Source organism: Microcebus murinus, chromosome 4 (genome assembly GCF_040939455.1).
Source record: "Microcebus murinus isolate Inina chromosome 4, M.murinus_Inina_mat1.0, whole genome shotgun sequence".
Taxonomy (NCBI): Eukaryota; Metazoa; Chordata; class Mammalia; order Primates; family Cheirogaleidae; genus Microcebus; species Microcebus murinus.
Window position 1 is genome coordinate 61,064,868 of NC_134107.1, and position 27,444 is coordinate 61,092,311.

Sequence of the window (27,444 nt, forward strand, 5' to 3'; positions counted from 1 at the left end):
AATGCTCCACACTCCTCTCTTCTTACTTCTTTTACCATATTTGACTATTAGCTATGTTTTCAGAGGACCCATCCAAGGGTGTGAATCATGTCTTCAGTTATTAGCTGTGTGACACTGGGCAAGGGATTCAGCCTCTTTGAGCCTCAGATAACAATACCTATCTAACAGAGTTGTGAAGACTAGATATAAAGTATGCAAAGCTGTTGCCATTTTTTCTACTACCACGACAACTACTATTGCTAATAGTTAATATTTATGATACTTTTATTATGCATCAGGTACTAATCCAAGCAGTTTATACAGTAATTCATTTGATCCTAAAAATAATTTTTCATGGTAAATGCCATTATGATTTCCATTTTATAAATGAGAAAACTAGATTTAAAAAGTTAGCAACCTGCACAAAACCAGAGGTATTAAGTCACAGAGCCCAGGTTCAATCCAGATGTGCCTAATACCAAAGTTTACCAATATATTGTATTTCCTCATCCACTACAATAGTCTATGACAAAAGCTTTGCAATGTTGTATTGGTATTCCTAGACGGTGATATAAGATAAAATTGAAGAAATCAGAGGAAGAAAGGTTGCAAAGGCAGAGACAATATTGTCATTATTTGCAGATAATATGATCATTTACATAGAAAATCCAAGAAAGAAAATTTGATTGACCAAGCTAAGTTCCTCTCTCCCTGTAAAAGTCTGTAGAAATATAGACCTGTAGAAATACTGCATAAAATAAGTACAATAAAATAAAAATCTTTTTTTACATTCAGAGGTGAGCTCAAAAGAAAGAAAGAGGACCTTCAGTTGCCCAAAACAAAGGCATTCCTGAGTCCGAGCAGGAAGCCTGAGACGTGATTCCATTGCTGCTCCATGCTGGACTACAGACTCAGCTCCCATGGCAAGACACGGGGAAGAGACCCGCCTTCTGCAGTTTAGAAAGTGGGAACTGGAAGTCCTGCATAAAGCAGGCCACAAAGGCTGCCCCACTGTGTAAGGGAGTTGCTGGTTCAGGGAAGTATAAGGATGCCCCTTTCTGGTTAGGGGTCTGGGTGGAGGAGGGGATCTGCCACAGTCCATCTGTACCCTAAGCGAGAGTCACACATGGGTGTGGAATCCCTGTGTGCAGTACCTGCAGAATATAGAGTTTCCAAGATGAGGAATTAAGGTAAAAATGAACCAGTGAAACCCTGAAACACCCCTCAGGAACTAAAGCACAATTGCTCCAAAGGGCCATTTTTACAATCCACAATAAAACCTTAAAGCCACATGAGAAAATGATCTGCCATGAGGATTAGCATCCAAAAACTTGAGATGATATCATGACCTAAAGGAGACTATAAAATAAATATAAATGTATTTAAAATGTTTAAAGACTTTAAAAAAGAAAAAGAAATCATAATGAAACAATAGGAGACAATGAAATAAGAATACCAATATTTGAAAAATCAAATAGAACTTCTAGAAATGCAACATCATAGAAATGAAAAAGTCAGTGAATGAAGTAAATACCACATTTGAGAAAATTGGTGATAGTTTGACATAAGTACCCAGAAAGAAACACAAAGAGATAAGATATCTGAAAAATAAGGAGGAAAGATTATGTAGAAGGAATGACTATAGTAGACTTACAGGCAAAACCAATGGCCAGCATACAATGGAATGATATCTTCAAAGTGTTACTGTCTACCTCAGCTAAATTCTCTCTAAAAGCATGAGATAAAGATACTTCAGAAAAGGACACACTTTCAGAAGGCAGGAGTAGGATTCAAGAAATAATGGTGAGCAAAGTATTAGTAAATATGAGAGCAAGTTTAAATAAGCATTGGTTAAAAATTTTATTACTAATTATTTTTAAATTGAGTACTTATAAAACAAAGATGAGCTAAAACATAACACAACAAGAATATGTAAGTTGGCAAGAAGTAGAGCTTGATTAACTTGTCAGATGTACAGATTGAAAAATAAGGATAGCCACTAAAAAACAAACCACCTGACCCAAACAACAACAAAGTAGAATGTGTAACTTCTACATAGAAGGAAGCACAGAAAAATGTAATCAATTCAATAGAAGAGAGAAATGGATCAAAGAAGGAGCAAAGGAAAATCATGATAAATAGAAAAACCCAAGAGAATCAGAGGAGGAAATATTAGAATTAATAAGAGAGTTCAGCAAGTTTACAGGCAAAAGATAAATATACATCAGTCAATACTGCTCCTATACACCACCAATAACCAATTAGAAAAGATAACAGAAAGAAAATCTTATTAACAATCATAACAAAATCTAGAAAAAAGACCTTTTTGGGCTGGGCGTGGTGCCTCACACCCGTAATCCTAGTAGTCAGGGAGGCTGAGGCGGGAGGATCACCTGAGCCCAGTAGTTTGAGGTTGCTGTGAGCTAGGCTGACACCATGGTACTCTAGCCTAGGCAACAGAGTAAGACTCTGTCTCAAAAAAAAAAAAATCTTTTTGAAGGATATAAAAGAAGATCTGAATAAATGGAATGACATATCTTCTTTATGCATAGAAAGACTCAGTATTATACAGATGTTAATCCTCAGATTCATCTATAAATTTAACCCAAGTCCAACCAGAATCTATATAGTATTTTTCGTAGTACTTGAAAACTACATCCAAAATAAATATGAAAGGATGTTTGAAAAAGACTAAGACAATTCTGAAAAAGAACAAGCAAGAGGAAGACGTGTCCTGTTAAAAACCTAAACGTATTATAAGACTATAACAAGTAGCTAAGCCTGGCATTTGTTTAGGAATAGACAAACAGATCAATGCAACAAAATAGAGAGCCCAGAAACCTATCTACACAAATGAGGTAACTTGCTATATGATAGAGGAAACATTTTAAATCAAAGGAAAAAGAATGACAAACAAATAATGAGTTTGGGATAATTGCCTTTCTACATATAAGAACATGAAATTGTATCCTCTTTCACTATACACAAAAAATAAATTCTAGATGTATTACAAATATAAATGTGAAAAATAAACCTTAAAACTATCAGAAGAAAGTAGTACCTTTATCACTTTGGTATAGTAAAGTATTTCTTAAATTAGGAATGAAAAACAAACCATAAAGGCAAGGACTAACCACACTGAATACATTAAAATGCAAAAATTCTGCATGACAAAAGACACTATAAACAAAGGTTAAAGTAAAGATAAGCCACAGAAAAAAGATAAACTAGAATCAATGTAGATAAATAAGACAAAGATAATACCCTAATAAGATAATGGGTATAGGAAATGAATATGCAATTTGAAGAAGGGGAAATGCAAATTGTCAATAAACACATGGAAAGTTTCTTAATTTCACTGAAAATCAGAGAAATATGAATTAAACAATACATTTCAATACCATGAAATTGGCAACATTTTAAAAATCTGACGTTACAAGAAAAAGTGTACTTTTTATACAATATTAGCTGAAGCATAAATGGGTCCAGCCAGTAAAAAGAGCAATTTTCCAATTTTTAGTAAAATGTATATAATCCAACACCTGACAATTTCACTTCTTACCCTTTAACATATTCACAGAGAGACATGTATAAGGACATTCACTAATGCATTATTTGTGATAATAACGAATTAGGAAAACCAAAATACAAATAGAGAAATAAGTAGTATGTGATATATTCATATGATGGCAGATTATATGGCCATTTACAAAGAATGATTTGTATATGTGTGGGTATTTATGTATATGTGTTTGTATTTTTTCAAGATATATAATGTTCAGTGAGAAAACCAAAGTCACAGAATGATACACAGTATAGAATGCCATGTGAGAAAACACACATAGAGCAATGCCTTACATAGTTCTGGCTAAAGAGGTAAATATGCCCAAGTCGTAACAGTGGTGACCTCCCAGGAGGTGAGGAGAGAAGCAGAATGGGTCTGAGTCTAGTGAGCAAAAAATAACTTTACCTGAAAAAAAAAAATTTCAATACAAAAAATGCTGGAAAAAAATACTAGAGGCAAATATGATAAAATGTTAATATTTAAAATTCTGGACAGTGAGAATATGTGTGATTTACTGTTCTTTGTAGTGTACCTTTTAAAGTTCTTAAAAAATGAGAAAATAGAGAAAACGCTTTGAAGATTTCCTGGACAAGGTGCCATCAGATATTTAGAAGGGAATGAGAGCAGTATCGAGTGGATGAAACTGGATCTTGGCCACGAGCTCCCCTTTCATTGCCATCAGACTTTCAGATGACAGTCATGCTAGCTCCCTCCTCCACCCTGTGTCCTCTCCTTCAGAATGAGAGCGTGCTTGGGCGTCATGCACCAAGGTCTTTAGCACTAAGAAGGACTTCAGAGGGGATTGGGCCAATCCTCTCCCTCCTCGGCGACGGATAAGGAGAATGAAGCAGGTAAAAGGAGAGGCTCGTCCAGGGGCACAGGAGGCGGAGCCAGCGCCAACACTCATCTTCAACCCTCAGGCGCTGCCCAGATGCCACCTCCTCAGATGACTGCTCCAACCCCTGGTCCAAGTTAGCCTGGCGGCTCCCACTGAATGCTCTGATAGCACCTTGTACTTCCCCCACCAAGAATTTATCACAGCTGTATTTAATCATTAGTTATTGATTACATGCTGGACACCTTATCTACTGTGTTTCCCCGAAAATAAGACAGGGTCTTATATTTATTTTTCCTCAAGAAGACACCCTAGGGCTTATTTTCAGGGAATGTGTTATTTTTTTTAAAGCACGGTACAACAATCTACATTTCTTCAAATATAGCTAAGTCGTCTTCTTCTGGAACATCATCATAACTCTCCAACCCCCGAATTCCATCCTGAATTTCTTGCAACTCTATTTTCTTTAGAACCATTGGCCACAGTCTCTCATGCCGAGCAATAGAGCTCTCATGGGGCAGATGAGAAGGGCTGCTCGTCTTCTTTACTGATCCTTGACGAAATGCATGGGTTGTGCAGATATGTTGTGTAGTCATGTCCATCACTAGGTCTTATTTTTGGGGTAGGGCTTATATTGTGCAAATGCTTAGAAATCCTGCTAGGGCTTATTTTATGGGTAGGTCTTATTTTCGGGGAAACACGGTATCATTAACTGTTCATTTCACATGAACCCTGTCATTGGTCTTGTTCATGGCTATAATCCAAGAACTTAGTTCAGAGCCTATTCCCTGAGTGATTGCTCTCTAGGAGTTTAGACTGGGGTGTGTTCTGCTTTCATGCACACTTATGAGTATTAGTATTTAGAAATTACAACTGCAAGGACCTAACTGTTTACAAAACATGCTCACATCCTATAACTTAGGACATATATAATATTGTCCTGTTTTCTGGAGAAAGAAATTGAGGCTGAGAGACTTGAAATAACTTTACTAAGGTCACACAAATAGTAAATGAAGAGACTGGAATCTGAGCTAAGGTTTTCTGATTGATTGGCTGCACCATGGCTACCAGATCATAGCTATGATTATTACTAATGATTCCCTCATGTTCCTCACTTTTCCTTCAGAACACTTCCCATTCCATCACCAACACCTAGCCCTAAAGACCTTTCTTTTTTTTTTTTTTTTTTTGAGACAGAGTCTCACTTTGTTATCCAGGCTAGAGTGAGTGCTGTGATGTCAGCCTAGCTCACAGCAACCTCAAACTCCTGGGCTCAAGCAATCCTGCTGCCTCAGCCTCCCAAGTAGCTGGGACTACAGGCATCCACCACCATGCCCGGCTAATTTTTCCTATATATGTTAGTTGGCCAATTAATTTCTTTCTATTTATAGTAGAGACGGGGTCTCACTCTTGCTCAGGCTGGTTTCGAACTCCTGACCTCTAGCAATCCACCCGCCTTGTCCTCCCAGAGTGCTAGGATTACAGGCGTGAGCCACCGTGCCAGGCCGCCTAAAGACCTTTCTTATTTTAAAAGCATTCATGCTTCTGCTACTACATCCTCTCCCCCTCTTCTGCCACAACCACAAGCATCATCATCGTCATCATCTTCATCATCATATTTGTCCCTGTTATGGAAATAGGAGCTGACACAGAGTAAATCAGGATGTTCCAAACCTTGGACCTCACAGTCACATTCCCAGAGCCTAGCTCAGTATCTTGTTCATAGGAAGAGCTCAACAAATATGAATTGAATTAATCAATGACTCATACAGTCTGCCAAGGGCTTGCAAAGAATTACCTTCTTGCAAATGCAGTTTGGATTAGGACTACTATGATGTGCTAAAAGGCTCCCCAGAGAATGGTGTTGTTATGCTGGATTTTTAGCAGTTAGAATCACCAAGCCTCTCTCCAATTCACAGCCTGCCTTTGGCCAACTCTGGAGAATTGCTGGATCAGGGCTTCTCAAGGTACAGCTCTCTTTTGTGCTATTTTTGGGTGGTAGATCCTAGGCGTGTTGATTATCTCCCTGTATACATTTAAATGTCACTTATTTCTTGTCTATTTTTCTTTTAAATCCTTGTTCCAGCTCCCAGGGGAAGCTGGGCCATAGCAAACTGGCCACACAAACTGGCCATAGCACCCAGTGACCAATAATATTTCACAATAGTGACTCTTCGTACCTTGTATTCTTGGTTGCTATGAGAGATTCGTTGGTTATCCACTATATAGTAAGACAAAGAGACTCTTACATGCACATCAGCTTCCCACTGCTTTGCAGTTGTAAGTAAACAAGAGAAGGACTATGTCACTTTCAAAGAATAACTGATGTGCTTATTAGTAAGGCACAGTCAAACCAAGTATTCTCGTGCATGCTGTTCAGCTGGTTATTTGCTACTTAAACACAGAATCTGAAACTTGGCAGCACAGTATTCTGTCCTCACTTACATATTTCAGAGATTGGCAAACTATGGTTCATGAGCTATATCCAACTCTACCTGTTTTGTTCAGCTGTGAGCTAAGAATGGTTTTTGTAGATGAATGTTTGCAATTAATTTGATGAAAGGGAACACTAACTTTGAACCCTGATTTAGCACGTTACCACCCTAAAATTTTTTTTCTCATTAGCAGACCTGTATTATAAAAGATTATATTCAATTATTTGTTATTATATTTTGAATTTCAGCAATGAAAATTTTGGGGAAAATTTGCTTTTCTCTCTTGTTATATAAGTAACTACATCACAACCTTAATTTTGCATCTTGGCCTGCAAAGCCTAAAATATTTACCATCTGTCCCTTTACAAGAAGTTTGCCAGCCACTGGTCTAGACTAACTCATCTCCTGCTGCATCACTCCTGTGCTTGGAACTCTTGTCATATCTGGATATCTGTGGTCCTCCTTATGCACATCTAGCTCTCCATACCCCAGCTGCCCCTTCCACTGGTACATGTCACCTCCCTGCCTGCCTGATGTTTTGCGTACTGAAATCACACTGTTCCTTCTAGGTCCAGCTCAGATGCTACCCTCCTTTTTGAAGTCTTCTCTGATCTTTCAAGTCAGAACTGATAATGTTCTTCTGCTCAGAGAGCATGTGACATCTTATAAAACATAATTCACTTTGCTATAGTTAGGAGTTCACAACCACAGCTATCTTCCCTCCTAGACTGCAAGTGTCTCCTGGGCAGGAAGTTACATATCTACAGTAGGAGATTGACAAATGTCTGTTGAATGGGTGAATAACTGACTGCTGCACTAACAGGAAATAAAGAAATAAATAACGAAAGCTAGCCCGACTCCTGTTGGAAGGGTGATCTAAACACTAAACTGAGTTCTGGCTTTTGTTTCTACCAGTGACTTACGTATTTGCCCAACCTCAGGAACAAGTGTCCTCTGCATAGCAAAACTGTGATAAAAGGATTGTATACTGACACACATACTACAATAAATGTTTTTGTTATAAAAATGCTGCAAATAAATCCTTAGACACCTTGACATGACTATCTTCTCACATCATCAGGCGGCTGGGCACAGGGCTGCACATGGGCAGAAATACTCTCACTGCCATTCCTACTCTTTATCCTCCGTTTACTTTTCTTTCCCACTCCTATTACATCCATGACTCCTCATTTCCTCTCTCCCTATACCCTGAAGCAGAATCTCAGCATGTGAACTGCATATTTAATCCAGTGGCTCACTAAATCCACAAGGGAGATTTGGTCATTGGGAAGCTCTGAGAAGAATGGCAATGGGCCTATTCACTCGCTTAGAGTTATTCTTCAGACATTGGTTGAACTCTCTTCTGTGCAAAAGGGATAAAAGGACAAGACCACCCGGCATGGCAGCTCGCACCTATAATTCTAGCACTTTTGGAGGCCAAGGTGGGAGGATGGCTTGAGGCCAGGAGTTCGACACCAGCCTGAGCAAGTGAGACCCCATCTCTACACACACACACACACACACACACACACACACACACACACAAGAAAACAGAAAAAGTAAAGAAAGAAAAATTAGCTGGGCATGGTAGCACCCACCTGTAGTCCCAGCTACCAGGGAGGCTGAGGCAGGAGGATTGCTGAGCCCAGAAGTCTGAGGTTGCAGTGAGCTTTGATGACACCACTGCACCCTAGCCGTGGCAGCAGAGTAAGACCTTGTCTCCTCTGCCAAAACAAAAACAAAAAACAAGGCCCACCCAGGCTCTGCCCATAAGGATATCAGGCTATCAGGCTAAATGGATTTTCTTGTATATCCCTGAAAAGTCATGTTAAATATACCAAATCCTTGGGAGGAGCCCTCGGGGTCCCTGAGATTTGAGGGACACTGGCATAATGCTGTCAGAAAGGCACAGATACTTGGCTAGGAAGTCCAAGGGGGAAAGAAAATTCTATCCCGAGTTTGTTCACAATTAACCCATTGTCTGATTGATGGCACCTAGGTGCCACCCAAAATCCAAACTTTGGTAAAAATTATATAACATCACATTAGTAAGCACAGAAACATCCATTTTCAGAGCAAATTTAGACTTGTTATTTTCCAATTGCTTTCATTAAGATTCTAATTTTATAATTTCTATTTGATGCATGCAATGTTTTTGTGTATACACAATAGCAAAAGCTGGGCCTCTCCATACAATTCAGATTTGCACAGATAGATTATAACATGGTGACTCAGAGATGCTTGCTGGACTAAAGAGTACTCATAGAAAATCTCTGATCTGAGCATTTAATGGTTCTTTTCCCAGAAATTCAGAATTTGCACAAACAGAAGGGCGAAAGGATCTCTCTATATTTGCGAAGTAGTACTCAACCCACTAGGGACAATGATGAAGACAGTTGCCACTTATTAAATGCTTACTATAGGCCAGGCACTATGCTAAGCACCATACATATACCTTTCGTTCATTTTTTCAATGAATATCTATTAAGTATCTATTAAATACCATACACGAAGCTAGATGGTAAGTGTACAACGGCAAATAAAACAGGTAAGAGAGTGACAGACCTAATGGAATGTTAAGTCTTTCAACAACCTTGAAAGGTAGGTATTAGTGGTTCTATTTTACCACTTAGGAAACAAAATCAGAGAAGAGAGGTTAAGCAACTTTCCCCAAATCATTTAGTTAATATGTATGAGCAGAACTTGAAACCGAAGTCCCAAATAAAGCCAGACACCTGAGGGGAGCAGGCATTATAATTAAGTATTGTACTTTTAAATGGCCTTCTGCATTCTTATCTCATTGTTAAAGACCTCTAGAAAGGAATCTAGGGTTCCTAATCTTCTTCCTTCCCAACGGAACTAACTCCTATGCTTTCCACACAGCGCACAGGTACACCCCTCTCCAGGAAGTGGTCTGTGACTCAGAGTCAGACCTTTGTTCCACATCCTCTCAATACCTTGGGCATCTTTCCATTATTGTACTTCCTCTATTACTACAATTTTTAATATGCTTTTCTCTCACTAGACCAGGAGCTCCTTTAGCTATGTGTAATTCATCTCTCTACCCCCGGGTCCTAACATATCGCCTCACACAAGATGCCATCGATGTTTCCTGAATAAATAAAGGAAAGACTCTCACTGGTAACCTGCTCCACTTTGTTATTTCAATCGTCATAATAAATGCGGCCAGCACCTGCTGCGATGAGCATGCACTGTGTGCAAGCATTAACTCCCTCCATCTTCATCACTTTAGCAAGCACAGAAATGATCTCCGATTCATCAGTGAGAAAAATCAAAGCTTTCCCAAGATTACACAGATTTTAAGTTAAAGAGGAGTGACTCAAATCAAATCTTAGTGGTCACTGAGTTCTTCACAGGGCACCAGGACAGCTCCCAGTACTCTTAAAACCATCCCTTCCACCGATCTTCCAAGAGCATTAACCAGCCCCTGTTGTGCCCCTGGAGAGCTCTGGCCCCTGATTTTAACCCTCACCAGGGCCTGCCTGGTACTTTAGACACAGTCGTCCTTGCATCCATATTATCTTCCTCGAAAGACGGCCCTCTCCTGCAAGCAGGATCATGTGTTCTTCACCCGCAGTCCTCATATTCCATAGTCCCAGCCTCCCTGTGCTCTTAAGATGCTGTCTGAACATGGAATAAAAATAATTTAGGCCCACTGGGTTATTATTATGGAATTAGAATCAAATAAATCCAACCTAATTCCCTGCTTTTATAGTATAAGCCTCTTTCTCAATGCACTAAAAGCCCTGAGGATAGGAAGGATTTAGGAAGAAGATAGGAGACGGGAAGGAGGGACAATTATGAGCAAAATCCAGCAGTAGCTATGTGTGGGGCTTGTGAGAGCCCAGCTCAGGCTATGATTTGAGAACCCTCTGGAAAAAAAGCATCAGGTGCGTGCAGGCAGCAGTGGGCAAAAAGGCTGGAAGCACCAGATAGGCCAGATTCTGAGAGGCCTTGACTGCAGGCCAAGGCGCCTGGGTCTTGCCTTGGAGGGAAAGGGACTCCATGGAGAGTTTAGGACAAGGATTGATGAGACCACTCACACCCTGGCCCCTCACCGCAGAGACAAGCTTGCTGAGGAGGAGGAGGGCATGGGCTTAGGAGAGTGGGGGCCAGAAAGTCAGCATAAAGCTAGGGGTCGGCAGCAGCCCTCCCATGTTGGGTTGGGCGAACATGAGGGGACCTGGCAGGGATCTGCCTGAGCTGCACAAGCAAGACACAGCTGTGGGCTAGAACAAGGAGAACCAGGTTCCCAGGCCAGCTCAGCCACTGACTGGGTATGTGACCCCAGTCCCCAGACCTCCCTAACTCTGTTCTTCATCTGTAAACATAAATACGTTTACCTTAAGAGGTCATTACGAAGTCTGTATAAAGAGATATGTTAAAGCAGTTGGCACAGAGCGAATGCTCAGCAGATGAGGTTGAAACTCAATTATATCTCTGTTCTCTCTAACATTCAGCCCTTTAGCATCCTGCCATTGTCTGTCTACCTTTTGCCTAATTATTACGAGTCAGTAGCGAACAATCCTTAAGGGATAGGAGGTTTACGAAAATGCACTATGCACTCTAGGGTATGGCGCCATGTGGGCCAACCGTTTGAAGCCTCTGTACAAAATGGCCAGCGACCACAAGGGGGCAGTGTTTCGGGGAAGCGCCTGTGGTGGGTTTTGCGGCCTGAGGCTTGGGCGCGATTATCCCACCGACAGATGTTACACCAGGCTGAGTCCTGCGAAAGCCTCTTTGTTCAGTTTGAAAACAAATACACGTCCACAGTGGGCCCGGCTAGGCTAAGGGAGGGGCAGCGAGGAGGACTCTTACTTAACACACTCGCGGGGCAGCTCCTGTGTGTAAGGTACAAGGCCAGACGCAGGGGCGCGGGGGCGGAGGCCGCGGTGGGGCCTGTGCTCTCACTCTTGCTTTCCAGTGGGGGCGGCCAGCGCACACGTCAGCCGGTCCGTTCCCGAGACGTCGGCGACACTTTCCGGGCACTGGCCTCAACATTCTTTTCTTCTCACCCTCGTTATCCCCCACCCACCCTAACACCCATGAGCTCAATTCCCACCAGCAGGCTGTGATGTCCACATCTTTCTCTCTGTTCTGCCCTTTCTCCTGAGCATCAAACCACGGCTCCATTTAGTTCGCTTGTATTTTGTTTTTCTTTTTTTGCTGAGGTATATAACACACATAGAATAAAGTCCATGAGTCTCTATAGCTGTCATGTATAAATAAACCCACGCAACCGCCACTCATATGAAGTGATGTAACATTTCCAACACCTCAGAAGATTCCCTTGAGCTCCTTCTGAGCCAATTACCCACCACCCCAGGGTCACCCCTATTGTAACTTCCAACACCATCAATTACTTTGCCTGTTTTTGAACTTCATGTAAATGAAATTATGCTGTAAGTGCACTTGTGTCTGGTTTCTTTTGCTCATCGTTGTATCTGTGAGAAATATCCCCATTATTGAGTGTCACAGTGATTTGTTCTTTGTCATTGCTATATAACAGTGACTCCCAACTGGGAGCAATTTTGTCCCCCGACCAGGGGCTTTAGGCAATGTCTGGAGACACTTTTGATTGCTACAACTCAGGGCAGGGAGGGATGGGACATACTGCTGGCATGGAGTGGGTAGATGCCCTGCAATGCACAGGACAGGCCCTCACAACAAAGAATTATCTGGGTCCAAAATGTCAATAATTGAGAAACCCTGTGTATTAATCTCCTGTAGCTACTGTAACATATTACCACAAACTGAATGGCACACAAATTTATCATCTTACAGTTCTATAATTCAGAAGTCCAGAGTGGGTTTCGCTGGAGGCTCTTTGGGAGAATCCATTTCCTTGCCTTTTCCAGCTTCTCAGAGGCTGCCTGCATTCCTAGGCACGTTTCCCCTTCCATATGCAGAGCCAGCTGTGGCCAGCCAAGCCTTCATCACATGGCATCACTCTGACAGTGACTCCTGTCTTCCTCTTGCACTTATGCACACTGCACCCACCTGGCTCATCCAGGCTACTCTCCCATCTCAAGATTTATAACTTAATGACATCTGCACAGTCCCTTTTGCCATGTAAGATAACATATTCACAGGTTCTTAGAATTAGGATTTGGACATCTTTGAGGCAGGGCATTATTCTGCCTTTTACACCCTGCTAGATACTATTCTGCTGTATGAATATACCACAATTTACATATCCTATTGTTGATGGACATTTGGGCTGTTTTAGTTTTCAGCTATTATTAATAATGCTGCTATAAACATTCCTGTACCAGTCATCTGCACTCATTTCTGGTAGATACTCAAGAAGGGAATTGCTGGGTCATAGGGTAAACATGTGTTTAATCTGAATCAATAATATTAAAGACTTTATAAAGTGATCGTACCAATTTAACCCTTTGCACTCAGATGTGGAGTATGACTCGACATGGTTAGTAAAAATTATAGAGATTAAAATTACTCTTTGGATGTATCAATAATTTGAAATATAAAAAATCCAAATAAATAAGTTTGTATGAAAAGAAACTCCAGTTTTTTATTCTACTGCCGTGCTTTGTAAAATCTGGGGTATTTAAAAAATTAAATCCCTAGTAGAATAAAGGAATCGAGAAAAAAGCAACGATTGCAAAGGGTTAAACCCTTACCAGCAATGTGAGTTTCCAGTTTCATTTTGTACTGAACATCTCCATGTAGACCTTCCAAAGACAACTCAAACTTAAGTTATCCAAAATTGTGCTATCCAGCTCAGTGAAGGATACCACTGTTCCCCCGGACATGCAAAGCACGAAATCTGGGAAATAGTCTAGACCCTTCCCTCTCCCTTTCTGCCTACAGTTAGCCACTACATCATTTTATTCTATATCAGCAGCATCTGTTTACATTCTTCCCTTGCTGGAGATATTTATCATCTCTCACTAAGACCATAGTTTCCTCCCTGGACTCTGTGCTCCCAGCCTAATCCACCCTCTGTCCCCTGTCATCCAGTCTTCCCACTGTTGTCAAAATCTAAAATCTAACCCTCATTCTCCTCTATGCTGGCCCCAGCTTACTTCCCCAGTCTGCCCCTCACCATTCTATCCTCATGCAATGATACCGCCAAGTTCTGCCTGCACACTACTGCTTACGATTACTCTGTCTATACTTTTACTCAAACTGATCCATTCTACATTTAATGCCCACTCATCCTTCAAGGCTCAGACTACTAGTCACCCTCTCTACTGAAGCCTTTTCCAACAGCCCTCAAATCGGGCAGACTTAACCCTTCTCTTCTCTGTGCTCCACCGTGCCCTGCACAGACTTTTTATCAGGGCACCTATAACTCTTTAGCACATTTGTCTCTGCCTAATAAACATCCTGATAGCAAGGACTTTGTCTTCCCAGGATTTAGTTCAGGGCCTGACATATAGCAGATACAAATAGATGTTTTCTGGATTGAAATCGAATCGAGACAGCACATGTTAATATGAGATTGAGGAAGTGTCGAGTGTAGGGAAAGACTAGTGTAGACAAAGTCTGCTTTTGATGGTCTTAAAACCTAGCAGCACACGAGAGGCCCGTGGGTCCTAAGTGCTGACATGGAAGTAACAGCATGGTTACTGCAGGGCTGCTGTAAAGATTACAGAAGGAAACGTATCTGAAGTTCCTGGCCTTCTGACAGGCACATAGTAGGCACTCAAATAGCTACTATTATTATTATTTCTAATGGTGAAACTAGAGAGTTTTTAGTTTGCTGATTCCAGCCCATCTTTAAGTTATCTTCATTCAGCAGAGAATTAGAAGCTCACCTGCCTACATTAACACAGTTGACACAATTTGTAAAGCCAAAGCTGCATTACAGAGATGGCCCCTTAATCCTAACGAACATTTGTTGGATTATTTTAGTATTGTATATGGGACATTGAATGATTCTTAGTAAGTGTGGATGTAGAACTATCACTGGCTTGATTTTTTTTAAAAGTTCATATATGCGTTAGATGCAATTTTTCCCTAGGAGAGCAATCAAGAATTAATTGCATGTATCTTATCTTCTTTGTGAGTTAGTCTCAGTCAACATTATATCTCTGAGATTTATCTTTAACTGCATCAGGTCAATCCATGATCGAACAAAATGCCTTTCTTACAGTAGTCTTCAGTAAAAATTTCCAAATAGGCACAATATCTTTTTCATGGATGTCCCTTCTGCTGACAGTACCCCAAATACTTGTATAGCCCAAGGCTTCATGTTCTGATGGCTAATTTTATCTACTCCCTCTCCAAGGATGATTTAACTTCTTTCCATGGCCTTAATAAGCACACAAGCTGATTGTTTACAATTCTATATGTACAGCCCAGACCTCTCCCCAAGTTTCAGATCCATTTACTCAACTGAAACCCTTGAACACCTCTTGTCATGTATCACATAAACGATTCAAATTCCATATCCTAAAAAGTAAGTTCAACTTCCACTTCTGACTTTTTGTCCTCTATATTCCCTGCTCTGGTGACTAGCACCACTAACCAGTTACCCAAAGCAGAAACACAAGATTCATCCTGGATCCCCTTCCTTGCATTTCAATTGGTCATTTAGATCAGCTGCTTCGTGCCTATACTATGTCACAAATCTCCAGTCCTACGGCCACAGTTAAGGGGCTTTGCCATTCTCTCAATCACTTCGAGAGCCTCCTGACTGGCTTCTTTTCTCTAATACCTCCCAAGTCCCTCAGCTAGAGGGAGCTTTATCAAATTATGTCGTTCCCTTGCTTAGATTCCTTCAGTGACACGGTTGTCTATAAGAGCGAATCCAAATCCCTTAGGTAGGGACGCAAGGCTAACCTGGCCTATGCCTACCTCTCAGAGCATAAAAAGAAAAGGAATAGTAAAAATAAGAGTAAAATTGGCTGAAAAAGGATGCTCAACGAAATAAAAATTTTATGCTTTGAAAAGACTAAAAAACAAAACATACCCCAACAAGACAAATTCTGAAAAACTAGAGAAGGCATAAATTAATATTAGGTATGAAAAAGGGGCTATAACTACAGATAAGTAGAGATTGTTTTTAAATTCACAAGATAATGATATGGTCAATTTTGTCAATAAATTCCAAAGTTAGAAGAAATATAAAATTTCCAGAAAAAATTAAATTGGCTCAAGAAGATATATAAAACCTGAATAAATGAAACACTAAGACATCAAATTGGCAGTAAAAAGAAAAATCCATAAAAAACACATCAGGTCCAGAAAGTTTTGTAAGAGAATCTTATCAGATATTTAAGAAGTTCTTCTTATATGAAGTGTTTCAAGCAACTAAAGAAGGGGGAATCTACTTATCTAATTTTATAGGCATAACCTTGATCCCAATATTATAGAAGACCAATATATGAAAGGAAAAATTATAGACCAATTTAATTTGTGAATATATATGCAAATATTTCAAATAAAAAATAGCAAACCAAATTAAGCATAATACAATATATTTTTATCTAAGGAAGGTTTATCCCAGGAATGCAAAGATGGTTCAATATCAGAAAAAACTGTCAACAGATAAAAAAGGAAAGGAAAACCGTATGATCATCTTGGTTGATGCAGAGAAAGCATTCAATAAAATTCAACACCCACCCTCATTTTTAGAAACTACTAGCAAACTAGGATAAAGAGAAGTTTCTTAACCTGATCTCATAAAAACATAAAGCAAATCTCATACTTAATCATAAAACTTTAGAAACATTCCCATGTCCCAAAACAAAGATGTCTGTTATCACCTACTATTCAAAACTATACCAAATGTCCTAATCAATACAGCAACACACAAAAAACAAGACATATAAATATTAGAAAGGAAGACACTAAATTGCTATTTGCTAAAAACATACATTATCTCCACAATCCAAGAGAGTCTACAGACAAAGCTAATTAGGGAGTATGGTAACATTCTTGAATACAAGATTAACACATAAAAAGTAATGTATATAAGCAATAATAAATTAAATAATGCAATAAAATAAACTCACAATAGGAATAATAATTATAAGATATATTAATAATAGCTTAGAAAAAAAGAAAATATTAATAAGATAGTATGGCATTAGCTCAAACTAATGGAGTAGAACAGAGAGCCCAGAAATAATATCTAAGGATATGTGACCCTTATTTGATAAAGGAGATATCATAAATTAGTAGGGAAAAGTTAAACTTTTTTAAAAAGTTAAATTTTTTTTTTTTTTTTTTTTGAGACAGAGTCTCACTTGTTGCCCAGGCTAGAGTGAGTGCCGTGGCGTCAGCCTAGCTCACAGCAACCTCAAACTCCTGGGCTCAAGCAATCCTCCTGCCTCAGCCTCCCGAGTAGCTGGGACTACAGGCATGCACCATCATGCCCGGCTAATTTTTTCTATATATATTAGTTGGCCAATTAATTTCTTTCTATTTATAGTAGAGACGAGGTCTCGCTCTTGCTCAGGCTGGTTTCAAACTCCTGACCTCAAGCAATCCGCCCGTCTCGGCCTCCCAGAAAGCTAGGATTATAAGCGTGAGCCACCGCGCCCGGCCAAAAAGTTAAATTTTTAAAATGATTCTCCATACAGGGGGAAAATGTAATCCCTACATCATTCCATACATAAAGATAAAAACCAGTTAGGTTATTAAAGATTTAAATATAGAAATAAAATTTTAAACTATATGCATGTAATTTTGTGGAGAAAATTACAACATATAAGTGAAAAACATAAAACTTAAATAAATGGCAAGCTTTACCATGTTTATATATGGAAAAACTCAATACCTTCAAGATGGCAAATCTCCCCAAGTATTTTTTTTCCCAAGTAAAGCCAGCCTTCATCTGCATCAAAATTTATCTAGAGTGCTTGTTGAAAAATAGATTTTTTTAGGCTCCATTTTAAACCTACTATATCAACATGTCTGGGAATGTGGCCCAGGAACCTGCATTTTGGAAAGCTTTCCAGGTGATTTCTTTGTGTACTAAATTTTGAGAACCAGCCTTATGGAAGTAGGTTATAATCTGAGTTGCATATTAGCATCACCTGAGATAGCTTTAAAAATTCAGATGTCCAGGCTACATCCAGAACAATTAAATCAGATTTTCTGGGCAAAGCACCTATATATTTGCCTTTTAAAAGTTCACCAGTGGCCGGCCATGGTGGCTCACACCTGTAATCCTAGCGCTCTGGGAGGCCAAGGCGGGAGGACCGCTCAAGGTCAGGAGTTCGAAACCAGCCTGAACAAAAGCAAGACCCCATCTCTACTAAAAATAGAAATAAATTAATTGGCCAACTAAAAATACATAGAAAAAATTAGCCGGGCATGGTGGCACATGCCTGTAGTTCCAGCTCCCCGGGAGGCTGAGGCAAAAGGATTGCTTGAGCCCAGGAGTTTGAGGTTGCTGTGAACTGGGCTGATGCCACAGCACTCACTCTAGCCCGGGCAACAGAGTGAGACTCTGTCTCAAAAAAAAAAAAAAAAAAAATGTTCACCAGTGATTCCAATGCACAGCCAACATTATGGACTACTGCCCTAGGTGAAGGTGCATCCAGAGTCAGGTCTACAAAGTTTGCTTCCCTTCCCCATTTGAACATTTACTTCTAGTGCTAACCTAATAAGATGTGGACTTAATCTTGGAAGGAATTTCCTTACATCACGATTATAACTTATTCTTTTGGTATCTCTACTGCCCTGTCTGGTATACAGCAGGGGCTTAGTGGTCATTTTCTGAAATAAATACAAATAAATGAAACTGAATGAATCAATATGTAGGTAAATTTTTAATTTCCCCAAGCCCTAAAAATTCCATTGAGTTCAACAAATATATATGGCACCTAGGCACAATGTTAAGCTGTGAGAGGTACAGAAATAAACAAAATACAACTCTTCTCTTCATGTGTTCATGATATCATAGGGGAGGTAGATATGGACAAAAGTATTTTATAATCAAGCAAAAAATGATTAGAGTTCAGAAAGTAAAAAGGGAATAGAAGAAAAATTAATTCTGAATGGCAGGACCAAGGAAGGCATTGCTGTAGACTCAGTGTCCGAGGTTACCCTTGAAGTATTGCTGGGACTTACTCAGCAGGAAATTAGGAAAATGGGCGGTTGGGGCATAGGACAATTCTGCACAGCATAAGCTAAGTCGGAAAGACCCTCCTCTGACCTTCATGCAAGGCCGCAGGGCAGATATTAAAGGTTCCTTTTCTTTCTGACTTCCTTGTTATTGCTCTCATTTTTCAAGTACTTTGCCTCTGGTTTATTAATTCTACCTCCTGGTGCCTCACCTGATTTCTTCTAGGAAAAGCTTCTCATTAGCATTTCTTCTATAGGGAGCACCTGCTACCCTATCCATCCCTATTATCAGATGGCCAGGGCAATGGGGTTGACTGGCAGAGGAATTTTAATCCCTTCCCTATGACTCATCTATTTTCTAATTGAGAACGCGCCAGGTCTAAAGTCACAAATGGTTTCCCAGTGCAATTCATCCTTAACATTAAAAATGGAAATAAAGATATGCTTGTCAATTTTATAATATCATCTATGTAAAATTAATGTATTAAAAATTAATCAACCTCATGATTGTGAATAATTCTAAAGATATCTCCGATACCACTTGAATGCAAAAATCCCAGGCTAGTATGAATGGATTATGAATTAGATGAACTGTTTTCTTTGTTTTTTTTGAGATAGTGTCTTGCTCTGTTGGATCCAGCTAGAGTGCAGTGGCATCATCATAGCTCACTGCAACTTCAACCTCTCAAACACCTAGCCTCAAGCGATCCTTCTGCCTCAGCCTCCTGAGTAGCTGGGACTACAGACATGCACCACCACACCCAGCTAATTTTTCTATTTTTTGTAGAGACGAGGGCTTCTCACTGTTGCTCAGGCTGGTCTCAAATTCTTGGCCTCAAGAGATCCTCCCACCTCTGCCTACCAGAGTGCTAGGATGACAGGTATGAGCCACTGCACCCAGCCACAGATGAACTATTGAATAGGGAAGTTTTCTCAAAGCCATAGTGTTATCGGATATCTTATGTATATTGTGGGGGGAAATCAATTAGCATGTGTAGGATTCTGAATGTTGAATATATTAATATATTTTACATTACATAACAATATATTAAGCTGATGGATATGTGTCTTTCTCTAAGTGAATTGCTCATTTTGATGTCATGTGACAGATGTCATTTGTAAAGTCCATGAGATGAACCAGTCACTATGATATAAACATGCCATGATTTATGTAGAGTGGCAGAAGAAAAAGGTTTGTAAAATCAAATCATCATTGAAATGGACCCCAACTTGGCTTCTAAGGTGACATAAAGCTCATCTACAGTGGACATGGGGCATACTTAAATTCAGGAGCTAAGCTGGGCGCGGTGGCTCTCGCCTGTAATCCTAGCACTCTGGGAGGCTGAGGCGGGTGGATTGCTCGAGGTCAGGAGTTCGAAACCAGCCTGAGCAAGAGTGAGACCCCGTCTCTATTATAAACAGAAAGAAATTAATTGGCCAACTAATATACATAGAAAAACATAGCCGGGCATGGTGGCGCATGCCTGTAGTCCCAGCTACTCGGGAGGCTGAGGCAGGAGGATTGCTTGAGCCCAGGAGTTTGAGGTTGCTGTGAGCTAGGCTGACGCCACGGCACTCACTCTAGCCTGGGAAAACAAAGTGAGACTCTGTCTCAAAAAAGAAAAAAATTCAGGAGATATCCAGAATCATAGCAAGGAAAAGAGTGTGAGACAGTAGGGAAGGAAAAATCAATGTTCTGAACAAGGCTATAATTACCAAGCATTTTCTCTTTACAGTGTATTTTTTTTTTTGGAGACAGAGTCTTGCTCTGTTGCCTGTGCTAGAGTACAGTGGCATCATCATAGCTCACTGCAACCTCAAACTCCTGGGCTCAAGCAATCCTCCTGCCTCAGCCTCCCAAGTGGCTGGAACTACAGGTGTGAACCAGCATGCACAGCTAATTTTTTCTATTTTTGGTAGAGATTGGGTCTCACTCTTGCTCAGACTGCTTTGAACTCCTGACCACAAGCAACCTCCTGCCTCAGCCTCCCAGAGTGCTAGGATTACAGGCATGAGCCACCACACCTGGCCTGCAGTGCATTTAACTTATTGAACATCTTATTTCTTCATATCTACTTTCACCCAAGGTACATTGCCCTATTATTTGTTAATTTCTTTTTCTGGAACAAAAAATAATGTTAAATTTTACATCATATTTGTCATGCACTTAAACTGTCCATTAAATAAATTGATGTTTCTTAGCAAAACTCATTATCTTAATGTTCAAAACCCTTCTGATTATATGGAAATGGTACTACTGGCCCCAACTTCATAGATACAATTAAATTTTACAGAAGACCTGAATTCAAAAAATTTTGTTTTAGGTGTTCAAAGATTTTGGGGGGCAAGATTGATAGAATTCTGATAGTTGCTAAAAATAACCATTCTCATCAGCTGTGAAAGCGTAGCATTCTTCCACCCAATCCAATCATTTCCAGTATGTGCATAATTCAAACTGTGAAGCATGACATGCTCACTGCATAGTTAAGTTGTTGTTATATCACCTTAAAATTTTGTTGAACCCAAAATCTGGAGTGAGTTATATCTGAAAGATGTGGTCATTCCTTGTCTAGATAGACAAGGAATCACCCCTGAACAAAGCAAGTCCTGCCAACTTGGAAACATAAACAGAATAGGATCACTCAAGGAGGCTTAAGAATCTGAAATCTCTCTTGATTGGCATTGACTATATGGAGGTGAGGAGAGATAGCTCCTACCTGGTGGGTGATAAGGTTCCACCCACCAGAGGGTGATAGAATGGGAGTAGAAAGAAAAACAGGCCAGGCCAGGAATCTGTGATGTTGGGCCAATCTTAGGGTTCTCGGGGAAGGAAGATCAAGAAATGAAGTAGGGCCTTGTAAACAAGAACCAGAAAACTACATCTTGTTTTTTACGCCTCCTGCTTCTTTGCTTCCTCTTTTCTTTTGATCCTCCTTTGGTGGCAGCATAAAAATATGGTGAAAATTCCACCTCCCTGTGGCTACCCAAGGAAAAGGATATGTGTCCTTGCTTGACACAGACCTTTAAAAGGAAGTAGTGTGCTCCTGGGGGGCCAGTGTGGTTGTGATAGCAATAAACCAAGACAGAGATGTCAAGCAGGAAATGGAATTCAAGAAGATGGGAAATGCTGGGCTGGTAGGCAGATTTTGCCTTAACAAGAGAGGATGTTCACATACGCTAGTCCTTCCTCAGTATATGAGGGAGTGCTTGTCATGTTCACTGGAAAAGCACATTAGTCTGACATGAGGCTACATACAGGATCTTGGCCAAGGACACTAACTCTGCATTCCTCCCCCGCCCACCACCACCCCCTCCTGCAGAAAGGAGGCAACTAACTGGCTGTGGCATTGATTAAGCCACATTTTGAACACTTCTAGCTCAATTACTAATCATACACATCTTCCTCCCCAGAGACTCCAAACCCAATGTTGCATGTTCCGGGTCAACCGTGATCTGCTAGCTACGTGCTATTGATTGAAACATAAGGGCAGGATTGACCACCAGCTAAACATTCAGAAATATATATTGGATGGATGAAGGGCAAGCAAGCAGACTGGAAAGGCGAGGCTGTAGGCAGGGAAAATACAGGAAAGAGAGAGTGACAGATAGATTTCCATGCTTAAAGGCATTCATTTACAAGGAATTGAATGTACTAAAGAGAGAGCTCTTTGTGGTGAGAGAATGATAAGAACATCTGGAGAACATGAAGGAAAGGAGAGAGAAAGGAGATGCTTCAATGGGAATAAGGCTGGAAGCATGTAGAAAATGGAAATCAGAATAATGAGGCATTGTGTAGAAGGTAGGAATGGAACCTGAGACATACAGGTCACCACCACCATGTGCCAGGCATGAACTGTTCTCCTGAATCAGCTCATTTAATCGTCACAATGTCTAGTACAGTGCTTGGCATATATTGTAGTAGGTAGTCAAAAATATGTTGAATATTGAATATTAAATCAATAAATGAATAATCCTAAGAGGTATCTATTATCCATTATATCTTGCAGATAACAATCTGAGACCCCAAAAGGTTAAGAGACTTGCCCAATGTGTCACAGTTTGTAAGAAGCAGAAGGAAAATGACTTCAAATCCCCAGTGGAAGGAAGGGTGATTTGTAAGGATTCTTCAGGCAATCTAGAAAAGGTGGTGGTGCTTGGGCATTCCCAGGGACTGGGCGAGGGGCGGAAGAGTGAAGGGCCAAGTGAAGTGGGCTGGGGAGGAGGGGAGCGGTCACTTGAAAAGACTTCTTCTAGAAGGATGAAGACCCTGCGGGAAGGCACCAAGGCGGCTAGGTGACAGCTTAGCCAACAAGGGGCAGCACCCCCAGTGCAGCGTGGGGGGGCAGGATGGAAGCACAGCCTGTGTGGAAATTGCAAAGGGTCTCAGTCGGGCAGGCAGGGATCTGAGGTGGGGCAGTGATGGAGAAAAGGTGGCTAAAGTGGTAAAGTCAAAGGGCTGGGCAGGCTGGGATGGATAACAGCGTTCACATAGGTGCGGGCAGAAGAGAAGTCTGCGATGGGAGGTTGCCTGGGATGCGGCTGCGGAGAGGGTGTGGTCTGGGACTGAACGGGAGGCGGAATGTGAGGCCTGCGCGGGGGCGAATGAGCCCTGGGCAGTCCGCGGGAGAGGGCACCTGTGACTAGTTCCGTCGCGCGGCTCACCTGTAGGAGCTGCCCACCGCACTCGCCGCCTCCTCTCGGATTTGCCGGTTGAGGGCGTCCGCCGCTGCGCGCCCCTTGCCACTCTCCGGGCCGGTGGCCTGGACCTGGGCCTGGGCGGTGGGCACCGGCGTCTGCTCTTGCCCCAGCCCCTCAGCGCGTCGCACCATCCAGGGGGGGCCGGCCTTCCTGCGTGTGTCGCGCTCGTCCCCACCAGACGCCTTTCCAGCCGCTGGGCCACCAGCTCCGACCTGGGCCTGGGCCTCGGGCACCGGCGTCTGGTCTTGCCCCAGCCCCTCGGCGCGTCGCACCATCCAGGGGGGGCCGGCCTTCCTGCGTGTGTCGTGCTCGTCCCCACCAGACGCCTTTCCAGCCGCTGGGCCACCAGCTCCGACCTGGGCCTGGGCCTCGGGTACGGGCGTCTGCTCTTGCCCCAGCCCCTCGGCGCGTCGCACCATCCAGGGGGGGCCGGCCTTCCTGCGTGTGTCGCGCTCGTCGCCACCAGACGCCTTACCGGCCGCTGGGCCTCCAGCTCCGACCTGGGCCTGGGCCTGGGCGGTGGGCACCAGCGTCTGGTCTTGCCCCAGCCCCTCGGCGCGTCGCACCATCCAGGGGGGGCCGGCCTTCCTGCGTGTGTCGCGCTCGTCACCACCAGACGCCTTTCCGGCCGCTGGGCCTCCAGCTCCGACCTGGGCCTGGGCCTCGGCCTCGGGCACCGGCGTCTGGTCTTGCCCCAGCCCCTCGGCGCGTCGCACCATCCAGGGGGGGCCGGCCTTCCTGCGTGTGTCGCGCTCGTCCCCACCAGAGGCCTTTCCAGCCGCTGGGCCACCAGCTCCGACCTGGGCCTGGGCCTCGGGCACCGGCGTCTGCTCTTGCCCCAGCCCCTCGGCGCGTCGCACCATCCAGGGGGGGCCGGCCTTCCTGCGTGTGTCGCGCTCGTCCCCACCAGACGCCTTTCCGGCCGCTGGGCCTCCAGCTCCGACCTGGGCCTGGGCCTCGGGCACCGGCATCTGCTCTTGCCCCAGCCCCTCGGCGCGTCGCACCATCCAGGGGGGGCCGGCCTTCCTGCGTGTGTCGCGCTCGTCGCCACCAGACGCCTTTCCGGCTGCCGGGCCACCAGCTCCGCCAGGAGCCGCCTCCTGCTCCGGGGCCTCAGCGGCGGCCTGCACTAACCAGCGCTCCTGGCTCTGCGGCCGGCGCCTGGGAGCGCTGAAAATAGGCGCCGAAGCCTGGGAGGACGCTGGAATCTGCATGGGCTTGGGGATCCACGGGTGGTCCCCGCGGCGCGGCAGTGGCCAGGCACGGAAATCCTTCTGGTACTGGGTCTCGCGCTCGAAGGGTGCGTCAGAGGGCTGGTACTCGCTGCGCGGCCGGCAGCTGGGCTCCGGCCGCTGCACCTTCCAGGCGCGGTAGTCCTGCCGCATCACCGAGTCCGCGGGGCCCGCGCCGGAGGTGGAGCCGGAGACCACGCCTGGGCCCGGCCCACTCCGGCCCGGGGCAGCGGCCGCCTCGCGTTCGCCGCTAGGCCCGGGCGCCGGCCCTGTTGCCCGGGCAACTGCATCCAACTGGCCCTGGGCCGGCTGCGTCTCTATGGCAACCGCGCGCGCCGAGGGGGGTGCGAGAGCCGGCTGCGCAGGCTGCTGCGGCGGCGGCGGTGGCTGCGGCGGGGCGCCGGGGTGCTCCGTGGCCTCTGAGTACTTGGTGAAAACCAGCGGCACGGCGATGTCTGCCTTGTCCAGCTGGTTCCAGAAGCGGGCGATGCAGCAGGCCCGTGTGATGCACGGCCACGCCATGGTGCTGGCTGCAAAGCTGGCCCTCCCTCTTTCTTTCTGTGGTTCCAAAGCAAGTCTCTAATCTTCCTTCAGCCTCCGACCCCGACCGCCCAGTGCGGTTCCCACCGTTTTCTCCCACCACCGATAGCCTGAGCTACTCCGCCCTCCTCCCCCGGAGAGCACCTGGGAAAGCTATCGCTAGAATAGTCTGTAAAGTCCCTTGATTACCGGCTATCGGCAGCCTGGGAGCGCAGTCTGCAGCTGACGCCGAAGGGCGAGAGGCACGGCGTCCCCGAGTCCCCGGCGAGGCTGTCTGGGACGCGCCCCTCCCTGCGGCTGCGGTGGCGCGCAGACCCCGGCCGAGCTAGGAGAGGCGAGGGGAGGTGGCAGCAGGCTTAAGCCATGGCGCAGAGGAGGGGCCGGGCGGTGTGGCCACGGGATCCGCGGACCCAGCTCGATTCTCCTTCCTTCCGGGTGTCTGGTCGCAGCCGGCTACCTAGCAGAGCCCGGAGGTCCTCACTGCCAGAGGAGACCAAGCATTGCTGCCTCCGCCGCTGCCCTCGATGATGCCGCAGCTTCTGCCGCCGCCGCGTCTGCTGCTGGGAAGGGGCCCCACCCTATTCTGCAGCTCTGGGTCTCCGCCGCTGACGACGATGATGCTGCAGCCCCTGCCGCCGCCGCCGCCGCCTCTGCTGCAGGGAAGCGGCCCCACCCTTTGCTGCCGCTCAGCGGGGGGGGGGGGGAACAATCCAGGGAAGACGCTGAGAGAAAGCGCGCTGCAGAAAAAAAATCACCTGCTGTCGTCAGCGCGCGCTGCTGGGAGCTCGCCCTCTCTCCTTCCCCTCCTCCCTCCACTCGGGCAGCTCCTCCCTCCTCTGCTCCCGGGCAGCAGCGGAATCTGGGGCCTTGGTGGGTTCAAGTCCCAAACTCGTGACTACTTGATGTCCTTGCGCTGGGCGCTTCGCTCCAGGAGCCTGAGGCTCCTCTTTTGTAAAATAGGGCCAGTCATTGCGGGGGAGGGGTGCAATTAAATTTAAAAATATGGAGGAAACTCCCAATGAAATGTCTGTCCCAGAATATATGCTTTCAAAGAGGGAGCTGCTGTTATTGGTCAAAGTCACCAGGCTGTGTCTGAGCCCGGTTTGGCTGGCTGCTAATTCAAGCACCTGCCAGTCTTACTCACAGACCTTGCTCAAATGTGTGGGAATGGGAGGCCCAAGGCTGTTCGTTTCCTAGGAGATCCTTGGGAAGGGATGTTAAGACTCTTTCGAGAACCACCCAGTCCCTGTTCAGTCCGTTGGCCACACTGGGGAAGAGGTGGTGAAAAGAAGATTCTTGAAAGGGGCCTAAGTGGGGAGGTTGGTGGGTGATTCTGCCCCAAGAGTAGAACGCAGAATGCAGCGACCTAGGAAAGGGTAGAGCCTGACCTGCCGGGGCTTTATGGCACATTCTAGCCCTTCTCCTTTGCTCTTCTTGTATCTTGGAGGTGTAATACATTTTTGTATTACAGAAATCTGACAGACTTGGTTTGGCTCTGACACTATCTCTGTCAATTGGGCAAGTTGAGTCATCCTTGGGCTTCAGTCTCCTCGTCTGTAGAATGGAGGAAATAATAGCTGCCTTGAAGTGGTTTGTGAGGATAGTTAAGGAGTCAGAGCAGAAGCTTTGAGTCAAATCAAATCTGCAGGGATTCAAATACTGTATCTTGTAGCCCTTAGCTGCGTGGCTCTGGGCAAATCACTGCAACTTTTAGACTGCCATTTCATTTATGAATGGAGGTACCAATGCTGAACTTACAAGATAGTTATGAGAATTAAAATGAAATCATGTACTAAAAGTGCTTACACAAGAGCCACAACATCTGACATGCAGCAATGTCTCAATAAATGGTAGCTATTAGCATCCCGGAAGACCCATGGTGGAGTTTCCCAAGTAAGCCACTTGAACACCTTCTCTAGGAGATCTCTTGTTCCTCCTTTTGATCTCTCCCTGCTATCTCCCCATTTATGTCTCCTGCACTGTCCTCCACTAGCTCTTTTTCTCTACAGTATAGGCAGGGTTTTCAACATCAGTTAAGCTGGGGGTATTGGTGTTTCTGGGAAAGAAAGTCATTTATGTGTTTACATTAGGAAT

At 43.9% G+C, this 27,444-nt stretch overlaps 1 protein-coding gene across 1 annotated transcript in view; it reads right to left on the bottom strand.

The window, feature by feature from the left end:
* The window catches only part of MAP6 (microtubule associated protein 6), an 80,300-nt gene extending 53,960 nt beyond the window's left edge, over window positions 1-26,340 (bottom strand). The window contains exon 1 of the mRNA XM_076002320.1: window positions 23,543-26,340. Within this exon, the coding sequence (XP_075858435.1) occupies window positions 23,543-25,332 (1,790 nt within the window). The 5' untranslated portion in view covers window positions 25,333-26,340. The remainder of the gene's footprint in view (window positions 1-23,542) is intronic.
* Between the last annotated feature and the right edge of the window lie 1,104 nt (window positions 26,341-27,444).